General features: G+C 29.2%; 2 protein-coding genes across 2 annotated transcripts; both read right to left on the bottom strand.

Moving 5' to 3' along the window:
* Positions 1-2,596, bottom strand: LOC111039873. Its single transcript, XM_022323517.1, has 5 exons — positions 2,343-2,596; positions 2,038-2,241; positions 1,656-1,826; positions 402-1,333; positions 1-336 (listed from the first exon to the last, which is right to left on the bottom strand). The coding sequence occupies exons 1-4, from the start codon at positions 2,389-2,391 to the stop codon at positions 1,125-1,127; spliced, it is 633 nt and encodes a 210-aa protein (XP_022179209.1). The 5' UTR covers positions 2,392-2,596; the 3' UTR covers positions 1-336; positions 402-1,124.
* A 119-nt stretch (positions 2,597-2,715) lies between these two features.
* Positions 2,716-5,994, bottom strand: LOC111039868. The gene is made up of 5 exons (XM_022323512.1): positions 5,507-5,994; positions 4,854-5,359; positions 4,520-4,786; positions 4,109-4,456; positions 2,716-2,852 (listed from the first exon to the last, which is right to left on the bottom strand). Exons 1-5 carry the CDS (start codon positions 5,992-5,994, stop codon positions 2,716-2,718), a joined length of 1,746 nt encoding a protein of 581 aa, XP_022179204.1.
* Between the last annotated feature and the right edge of the window lie 5,399 nt (positions 5,995-11,393).

Genomic DNA, 11,393 nt, shown 5'->3' with positions numbered 1-11,393 from the left:
TTCACACTGACTAACAACTTATGATAAGAGATATAATACCAAATAAGATACAGATAATCCCACATTTATGTATCGAATTTCATAATTAATTTTATTCTTACTTCTTTCAATAAACTTGCCAATTTTTCATGTTTTGTAGCACCTTGACAAAAAGTATATGCTACTGGTTGTTTAAATTTTTTTTTTATGCCACGGATCATAAACACCAGTGCATGATCAGCATACTCTTGATTTCTGTTAGATGCACTGTCAACAAACCCATCAATTTGATCTGTCGCTTTGTTGTAATGTAAACCACTGCTTAGACACACTTCATCGAACATCAATGAACAAAATCTATATGAATGTATAGTTTAATTATTTTATTATTTAAATGTTGATTTAAATGTAATTTTGGTTACCTTTCAAGTGGTTTCAACTTTTCAGATTTTTCTTTAAGCACTTTCATAACTATTGGACTGACTCCAGTAGTTATCGACACACTGCTTAAAACATTTTGTAATGTTTTAGGGCTTGGCAGAGTAAACATGATGGACAACATACGATAGCATTTTGGGCTCCGCTTATACAAAGATAAACTCATTATTTTTTCGTCTAAAGTGAATCTTCGACCTTTATTTTTTTTTTTGGTTTCTCTTAATTGCAATTTAGTAAATAACGAAGCGGCGGTTGTCATTTTCTCCGAAAAGTTATCATTAAGATACTTTTCAGACTTACGCTCTGCTGCCTTTAATTTCTGCTTAAATAATTGTTTTTTGGCTCCTTGTTTTTTAAGTTGCTTTATTAATTTGTTGGTAATACCATAAAATTTTCTGCAATTAGGCGTTAGTTGTTTGCAACGACTAAATCCTACTTTTTTTAACAGACCTAAAGTTAAAATTGATTACATTAGTTAAAGTTTATAGATGTAATATTATTACTTATTATTAAGGCAAGAAAGTTTTATAATAATGTAAAAAATTGGTAGGTACACTATTAAATTTCGTGCCCTAAATATTATACTAAACGAATAAGCAAAAATACCAGATTGATTATTTGCATTTTTTTGAGCAGCTTTACTAACTTTTGAGCTTCCAGCTACACTACTAGAACCTATTTTATAAGCAAAAAAAATAATCAAAGCATTAAAGCATCACATGCCAAGGCAGTGAATAGCCAATATTGGTGCAATAAATATAATAGTATAATAAAATAAATGAATAATTAAATAACAATAATACTTGCATACAACTCGAAACAAATAACTTACTCATGACATTATCCATAATTATTGTAGTTTCTGTATCAGTATTTTCCAAATTCAAAATTTCAACTCCAGATACATCAAGATTATCTAAAAAACCAAAAATACTCAATGTTATCATAATGCTATAACCAGTTGTGTGGTGAACAGTAATTTCAGAGGCAATAGCTGAGATTTTTCTTAAATAGAGGGGTTGGTGGTAACCGACGGGTCCCCTAGAAAATGTAATATGATATACTCAATAGGTAGTCAATACTGATCTGAAATATAATTAGTTATATTATATTAATACATTATTATGCATTAATACTTGGGATATTTGTAACTTGCCTTTGGAAAATTTTCAGTTCGCCACGCCACTGACTATATCATATGACATATAAATATATAATTTAAAATGATGTAGTATTACCTGAACTACAAAGCGATGGAGGATCAGCCACTTTAATACTTGAAACATTATCAACACCATTACAGGAGGTTTCCAAATTGAAATGTTGGTTAGTCGGTGTGCTGTGTTGTTGTAATGTCTGGTGCTCAGATGGAACATCATGTATAAAATATGTAACCTCACTACTAGACACTATAATAAAACATACATAATAAATAGTATATCAAAAGTGTGTTAGTAATATTATTTACTATTAAGGTATTTGTTATCTTGTTTAATATTAGCAATAAGTACCAAATAATTAATGAAATCTGAACTTTTACTGTTAAATAAGTTTACTCAATTTATTTTATAAATTGATTTACCATTTACCCAAAGTCAATTACCAAGATAAATAACTTACCAGGCATAAATAAGGTAGGATAAGCATTAGCATTAAGCCTCTTTGTACCAGGACTAAAACAGTCATCTGAAAAATGAGAGTGACAAATTCTTTTTTTGTTGTACACTATTTCTGGATTCATATTTGATAATCCAACTAGTCTTATCCAATCTAATAGCCGAGCTTTATGTAATCGAGGATTTGGAAACCGGTGTGTCATAATATCTATAATGTATTTACGACAATTACATAACACGCATAATTACATATGTATACCTACATTACAATAATAGAAAGGAAATAAAATGATAAATAAAATAACTTACACTTTTCTTTACATCCCTGCACTGAACACTGGTACTGATTTTTAGGCATTATTAATAAAAGTACGTAATTGTATATCGAACACTCAAATTTATAGAAAATAATAAAATTAATAATAACGCATAGACCAAGAACGAAATTATCAAAACTCGAAAACTGAAAAGTTAAAGTTTAAAACATTAAACAGTCAAAACTCAAAATGTCTTTGCGTTGACTTAATTCGATTTTCGACAGCGACCGCAACGCTGTGGCGGTTACTGGTTAGTTATTGTATGTGGCGTGCCCGGTGGTTGGTACAAGTAACTACTCTGTCCTATTGTAGCCGGAGAGTTACACCCCCCTGAGTATACTACTAGATAGGCAACCGCAATGTTATTATTCGGGACATTGAACACTGCGCTCCCGGTGGCTGGTGAATGAAACTTCGAACCCTTCTCTCCACCCACCCATAGCTCTAATCGCCGCCGCCGCGTATATAGATTGCCAACCCTGGGCGCTGGGCGCATTAACCACTGTTAATTATTATTTTAAATACTCAATTGAAATTAATCAAACAAACACCGAAAATAAATAGAATTAATTTTTATTACAATATACTAAAACAATATACAAAAACTACGAAATAATAAGAATAAATTATAATATTAAACATACATTTTATTTTTTAAATATACAAGTACAAAATTAGTTGGAACTTTTGTTACATTTCTCAGTCATATATTTAATACTTAAAAATTAACAATATAATAAAAATATATCTAGTCAATGGGAATATTGCCACATATTTCAAAATTAAAATTAACAAAGTGAATTAAATGAAATACACATACTAAATAATATAATATACAAATATAAATATATAAATATATAGTTATAGCCAGTGTTGAGTATTTGAGTAAAAGTATTCAAATACTTTTTTTCCGTATTGAATACAATATAATATTATATATTTATCATTTATGCCTTATACTTTATAATTATTTAATTATACAAAAATATTATTACTAATTATAGTATTTGGGTGGTATTTTAAATACTTTATTTTAAGGTATTTGAGTAATACTTAAATACTTTTAATTTTTTTTTATTTACAACACTGGTTAAAGCTAGGTATAATAAACATAATATTTCTTGTCAATGGGAATATTTACACATATTTACACATACAATTAATATTTACACTTTTTTCAAAATTAAAATTAACAAAGTGAATAATATAATAATCTAATAATAATATCTTAAGAGGACCTTTTTTTTTTTGAAAACAGTTTGTACCTTTCAAAAGCATTTATTTTAATTTTATCAGATTCATTTTTATTTAAATTTATTTTGCCAGATAAAATTCTATTTATTTGCGTACACCAATTATGTACCATTAATTTTACCACAAAATTGACGAATTTTTCTGGAATTATTAGTTTATGGTCAGGACATGTTATATATTTTAAATCTACTTTTTCTTCAATAATATTAATTAAATCTACTTTTAAAGTTTTATGATGGCATAAAGAAGGTAGATTATGTGAAATAATATTAATTACATTTTGCACCAACATACAAAAACTAGAATTTGGATATTTTAATAAATGCTTACCATTAGGCTGATAATCCCTAGCTTGAATAATTTGATGATCATTATTAATATTAGAACAAATTTCTTTCAAACATACATCATAATTTTTGAAGAAGATGGTATTCAATTTTTTTACAATGAATCCAGCAATATAATTTTTAGTTTGAGATTCTAACAATGTTAGGTCGGAAGTACAGCTAGGATTTTCTTCTTTGGGTAAATCAGCAACACGTTGTCTATCAAATTCTGGTTCATCAGTATCCAGCTTGTTATTAAATGTGGCAAACAATGTTTGATACGAAACCAAACAGGCTTCTGAAAAATCATCCTCACAATTGCTGCCGGGGGAATGTGTCGACATAATATTATTCAACAGCAAAGTTTTATAAGCTGATGAAAACATTTCACAGGTGGGATTATTATTGCGATACCCTAAAGCTCGCAAGGCACCAAAAAAGTTCTCCAATGAGTCTTGGTTAAAGTGTCTCAGAAGCAAAACTTGTATCCCTTTGTCACTCAACACTTGAAATATATTTTGGAAACCTAAAAAAAATTGTTAATTGTTTTAATATGCTACTTTGAAATAACATATTTTTAACTGCTTACTTTTTATTGTTTTAATCCAATTTTTCAAAGTTGGTGGCTGTGGAGTGGATGGCTTTCCAGTAGAAGGACTCAAAAAACGCATGGTACTCAAAATTTTTAAAGAATCTTTCCACAGTTGATGATGAGGAGAATTCTTTTTTAATCCTGCTCGATAAATTTTGCCATCTACTACTTTATCATAATTACTATTGACGGAGTCAAATAATTTGTCGAAAAAAAGACAAAATTTAGCTGTGTCACCTGCTGTTTCTCCGATAAGATTTTTTGCTAAAAAATAATTTAATAAAATAAATATTTAGTACTAGGTAAATAAATACATTTTCATTTTTCTTACATGCCAGAAATGCCATAATGGATGAAACTCTTTGACTCAATACTTGAGCAGCATTCCTTACTTTCATTTTTCTAATTTCATTAGGCACAACGTGTTCTTTAGTTAACCTGGGAAGCATTTTCACGTCTGGTATACCACTGTCCAATTCATAAAGGTTCATGATATCGCGCCAACTAGCTACTTTTTCACCGTCCATATCAAATGAAACATTTTTGGTTAGTAAGTTATTTCGAATTCCTTTTAGCAGGTGAGGTGGATCAAACAAATGAAAAATTTTGATTAATTCAGTGCTGTTGCCAAATTTGTATTCCACTTCATAGAAATCGCCATTGTATTCTTTATTATTTTTCCAGTAATATGCCTTTGTATCATTTATTAAGATGTTTATAGCAGCTGAGTTAGTTGCACCTTGGTCACATATCGTTGATATAACTTTAAGGCCGGTTGATTGAACAGCTTTGATAACTTCCCGTATTTGATGTGCCAAATCATGTCTGTTAGTCGTGCTTTTTCAAAAAGAGTAACATATGGGCTGTTTAAAATTTTTTACAATTTCTCTTACCATGAATACTAGGCTGTGATCAGCAAATTGTTGAGTACGACCTGAGCTATTTTCTTCAAAACCATATATTGTCCCCTCGTTACTATTGTACTGCAAACCAGCATTAAGACTTATTTCATCAAATAATATACTGCAAAATCTATATTTCGGTTTTAAATTTTTGACGTTTTCTTTAAGCACTTTCATTAATGTAGGGTCTATACCAGTGTTGATGGGTATAAATGCCAACATATTACTTAAAGTTTTTCTACATGGAAGTACAAACATCTTTGACAACAATCTATATGATTTAGGGCTTTGTTTGTACAACGATAAAGACATTAACTTTTCATTGAGGGTGAAACGTCGTCCTTTAGGTTTCATTTTTGTTTCACGAAATTGTAATTTTGTAAAAATGTGTGCTGCAGTAGTCATTTGTTGGGTTGTTTGGCAATGAAGGTGATTGCTAGCAGCTTTAAGTCTTTGCTTGAAAGTGTTACATTTTTTATGCTCGCGTCGTAATTGCTTCTGTAGAAGCAAAGCATTGGCATACAGTGATTTACACTTTGGTGTTAGCTTACTTGCTCGATTTATTCCCATTTTATGTAATATACCTAATATATAAATAAATTGTTAGTTGCTACATCAAATAATTAGATAATTAAGATTATAAGTCAAAGCTGGGCAAATTAATGATTTTTTTAAACTCAGTTAATTTAAGTTAATATTTTTGAAATGAAACGAAAGAGACTGAAATATTGGAATGTGATAAAATAAAAACAAAATAAATTAACTTACTTACTTTTAAAAATTAAAAATTCATACGTTAATATATTAAATAAGTAAATAGATAAGTTAATGAAAATTCAAAAGTAACTAGTTAAGTTAAACAGTTAAAATTAAATTTATTTTAACTTTTTAACTCGTTAATGCCCAGCCTTGGATAATGTAAATTAAATTAACCCTACAGCGCCTTAAGCAAAATACTAAGCAGTGAAGCTATAAAAATATGGTCAGCGCTTTAGAGTTAAACTTAAGCAATAATGTAGATAGAAAATAAAAATTATATTATTAACCAGAGCTTGGTGCTTTTGTTTTACTGCCAGCAATATTGGAATCAATAGCAGGTCTACTTTCATGCGCATCAACTATACATAATGAAGCATATTCAACATATTTTTAAGCAAATAATTCATAGATAACAGCTTTTAGAAAAAATTAGCACTTACAAATTAACTCATAAGAATGAGATTTACTGATGGCACTTGATGTATGGTCTAACCAAAAAAAAAAACAACAACATTTAAATAAGTACAAACTATTCTACAATTTTGCCTATTATTATAACACTTACCCAAAGTTTGTGTTTCTGATTCATCTAACAAACCTATGCCAGATAAATTGAAATCATCATAAGATACAGAAGGAGACTTCTCAATGTTTGGTGAAATGTTACAAGTGGCTAAACAATTTAAAAATTAAAACTATTTGTACATAATTGTTTTTATAGCATAAATGCATAATTAATTTTAAAAACTTACTTGTTGACTCAACAGTTAGGTCACACTGTTGACCATTTAAACTTGGTGAAACAACATTCACATCAGCTATTAACAAATAATATAACATATTAGTAAATAATACTGGAACATTAGTATAGAACATATTTATAACAAACTTGGAACTATTTCAAACATATTCAAATGCGGCAGGACATTGCGCTTCAAAGTTTTTTTACCAGGGCTTATGTCATCAACATTAAAATGCAATGAACATATGCGAAACTTCTCATAAATAACATGATGATCTATATTTTCAAACCGCTCTGATCCTAATACTATTATCCATTTTTGGAACATTTCCAAAAAGGTTCTAGGATTTGGGAATCGGTGAGAGCTAACTGCACCTAAAAAGTTTACATAAACAATTTTAAATCATATGTACCTATAGCTTTTTCTTTAAAAATTAAGTAACAATAAAACCAAACTAAAGGAATGATATGTATTAAAAAAAAACTAAAATACATATGGAAAATCCATTACACAATATTAATATTATGTCGTTGTATTAGTTTTATATAATCCACAAATTGCGGCCAATGACCCTTGTATGTAAAATAATAAAAAAAAAGTCGTTGTGATTACTTTGTTGATAAATTTCACTATCAGAATATTAGTTGTTATATTTAAAGTTCAACCGTTATACTAAATAATTAATACAACCCTTTTAAAGCATAATGATTCTTTATTATAATTCACAACTGTTACCTATGCTCTTATATCGTAGCATGCCATAGACATAATCCTTAAGATCTACTACAATCATGTAATTCTGTTATCATATAACTGTGTGTCATTGTGACCAACATTACAACTCAAACACTACAGTTCCTCCTCACTAAATAAAAAAAATACAAATAGACCTATTTATAAAAATATTTAAACAAGTATACAATACATTTTTTTTTTTTAAATTATAAATGATACAGAACATATATATATATAAATATAATGTAATTACAAACACACCATTGGAATACATTTTTTTTTTTTAATTAATTACTACAAAGACATATTTATCTTACATAGGTATACATATAGAAAGTAAAATAATAATTATAAATCTAAACGATTAGGTGCTTTAATTACTCTGCCACTCTTCCTAACCAAATTCTCACATCCTATATTATCATCATTCTCATCTTGTTCATGTAAGACCTCCTCACTACCAATAGTTCTCTCCTCAATAGATTTTTCTGCCTTATCATCCTCCTCACTATACGGTAACTGATTTAATAATACTGTTTGTTCTATTTGACCACTAGGATTCTTACACTGCCTGTCAATTATTTGATTTAGATGTCTCTTCACAACATTATTATCTAAAGTTTTAATTAAGTAAGTTACCGGTGATAATTTTTTCCACACATTACCCGGTATCCACTTATTCCCTGGGCTATAATTCTTACACATTATGCTATCTCCAACTTCATAACTCTTAACTCTACCCCCTCTATAATTCTTTTTAGCATTTTCCAAACTTTTATTATATTTATGTTTAGCAAAAGGTACTAATCTATCAAGTGATGTATTTAAAGGCCTGCCTAAATGCAACTCCGCTGGGCTACTCCAGTCGCACAATGTTTAGTACTATTATATGATAAAACAAAATTACAAATATTAGTATCCATGTCAGTATTTTTAGCACATTTCTTTAAGAATTGTTTAAAAGTTTTAACTGTATTCTCCGCTGCCCCATTCGAAGAAAGGTTGTATGGTGGGGTTCTAATATGAAATACACCATTTTTGCTAAGGAATTCACTCATCTCGGTAGAACATAGAGAAGATCCATTGTCTGTAACCAATTTTTCAGGAATGCCCCATAACGAAAAATACTCCTTTAATATTTTAATAGTCATTGCAGTAGTGATATTAGGCATATATCTCACAAAAACCCATTTCGAATAAGCATCAATTAAAATAACAAACATCCTGCCATCTACTGGTCCCAAAAAGTCTAAGTGTACCCGTTTTGAAAGGCCCTCAGGCCAAGGCNTACAAACAGTTGAAGATGGATATGAAGATCAATATGCAGTTATTGATCCTGCTATATCACTGCAACAACTCGAACAGCAATCAGATATTAATGTTTATGGTATATAAAATATTATTTTAAATTATTTAAATTTGGTTTCTTCATACATTAATATTGTTTTAATATATAGACCAAGTACACCTGCAATACCACCATATATCACAGTAAGACCGGCTGTTGAACAAAGACTACATCTCAATAACCTACCATATTATACAAACAATTAAATGAAATGGTCGAAAAAACCGTTTGTCAGTAATTTCTTAAATATTTCACATTCAGCTCCAAGACTATCAACTACTTATATGACTATCACCAGTAGAATATTTCAGTAAATACTTTCCTGAGGCAGAGTTTGAAAACATGGCCAAGTTCACAAATATTTATGTCAAACAAAATAATTTTATTAAGTATGTAGATACTACACACCTTCGGAGATGAAAGTTTTTGCGGGTATACATTTGAAGATTGATTGTCTCAAACATACTAGAATAAGATTATATTGAACTAATGAGGGTAGAGTGAATTTAATTGTTGATAATATGTCTCGAAATCGGTTTTTTCAGTTAGTCTTCCTTCCATGTAATGAATTATTAATGACATTTCTGAAAACAATGTGGATAAATTTATTAACGTTAGACCTCTTTATAATTCTTTTTTAAATCGTTGTAAGGAATTGCCAGTAGAAACTTATCTAGCTACAGATGAGCAAATGGTTAAATTTAAAGGGAAACTAAGTGTCAAACAGTATATGAAAGGCTAACCCTGGTATTGGCAATTTTTTACTCTGCTCATATAATGGAATGGTTAACAATTTAATTTTATATCAGGGTAGTTCAACTGAAATTAATCATGCGATGCAAAAAAAAATATGGCCTTGTTGGTTCTATAGTATTACAATTAGTTGAAAATTTAAACAGAAATGAACATTATTTATTTTTTGAGTCTTACAAACTATTTACAACACTTGATTTTTGGAAATTAAAGCAGATGGGATAATTAGAATAAATATTTTTGCTAATCCTCCAGTTATAAGTGATAAAGACCTTAATAAATAAGGAAGGGGAGCCTCATATGAAGTCTGCTCAATAGATGAAAAAGTTTGTCTAATTAAATGGTTGGATAGTAAATCTGTTATCCTCGCATCTAACTTTGTGCGGTTTAGGACGTTTTTGCGCTATCCATTTTGGCGCTGCCGTTTTGGCGCCAACTAACCTAATAGAATTTATATCAAAAATATATAGTAAAAATAAAGTTTTAAAACATTATTACAAGATAATATAATCAAAATATAAATATATAGTAAAAATAAATAGTTTTAAAACATTATTACAAGGTAATTAGTCAAAATATAAATATATAGTCAAAGCATAAATATAAATATATAGTAAAAATAAATAATTTATTTTTATCATCATATATAGCTGATAACTCGCGACCTTTCTTTTCTGATCGACGTTGTAGATTCTATGCAATATATGATCTAATGGTTTTGCCTGTGAACAGCATGATTTGCTTTTATCGTTTTTCTTTATTACAGTCACAATAGATAACGTGCGATCTTTATTGTCGATTGACATTTTTTCGTCTTGGATTATATGCCAATCATTTATATTTATAAATTTTTAAGTACATTTTTATAGCTAACTATTTACTATATTTTCATTTCAAATAAATTGTAATATTTAACAAAATTGTAATTTTAAATATTATATAGAAATATTAGCTGGCGCCCAAACGGCGGCGCCAAAACGTCCGTGTCCGAACTTTGTGACATAGCGTAGTCATCAAGCGCAGTAAGTAGTTGCTGTCATACCATGTTATTTAACCATGGGTACACCCATGATTGAAACAAGGTTATTGCATATATACCTCCTCTTAATCAAATATTCGATGATAAAAACTAAAATGGCATCGTAAAGGGAGCCAATAATGATCAATTTTTATGCGAGCGTATTTTTCATGATAAAAAAAATTGATATTTGTAATTTGTGATATCCCTTTACGCAGCCATTTTGTTTCAGATGATAACAATCCGAGTCGATATGCAATAACCTGTATATTTCAATCATGGGTACACTTAGAAAAATTAACCTACAACAAAAATTAAAGCAAAAAAACAAATTACTTTATAAAAAAATTGCTCACATTTCAATTTAAAACAAAGAGTTAATACTTTAAACACCCATTATAATTTTAAGGTCTCAATAAATATGCTTATATTGAAGCGAGGACCATTAAAAGTGCCAACTGTGTTTTATAGTACGGCCGGCGAAACTAGGCTAGTGATTTTAGCGCCCCCAGTGGCGTTTTTTATAATAGTTTAGATATCACTACAGAAAAAACGCCACTGGGGGCGCTAAAACCACCCGCCTAGTTTCACCGACTGTACTATTAGTCCAGTC

This window comes from Myzus persicae, unplaced genomic scaffold, assembly GCF_001856785.1.
Source record: "Myzus persicae strain clone G006 unplaced genomic scaffold, MPER_G0061.0, whole genome shotgun sequence".
Classification (NCBI taxonomy): domain Eukaryota; kingdom Metazoa; phylum Arthropoda; class Insecta; order Hemiptera; family Aphididae; genus Myzus; species Myzus persicae.
The sequence above is the reverse complement of the archived record's forward strand: the minus strand, read 5'-3'. Positions and strand labels throughout refer to the sequence as shown.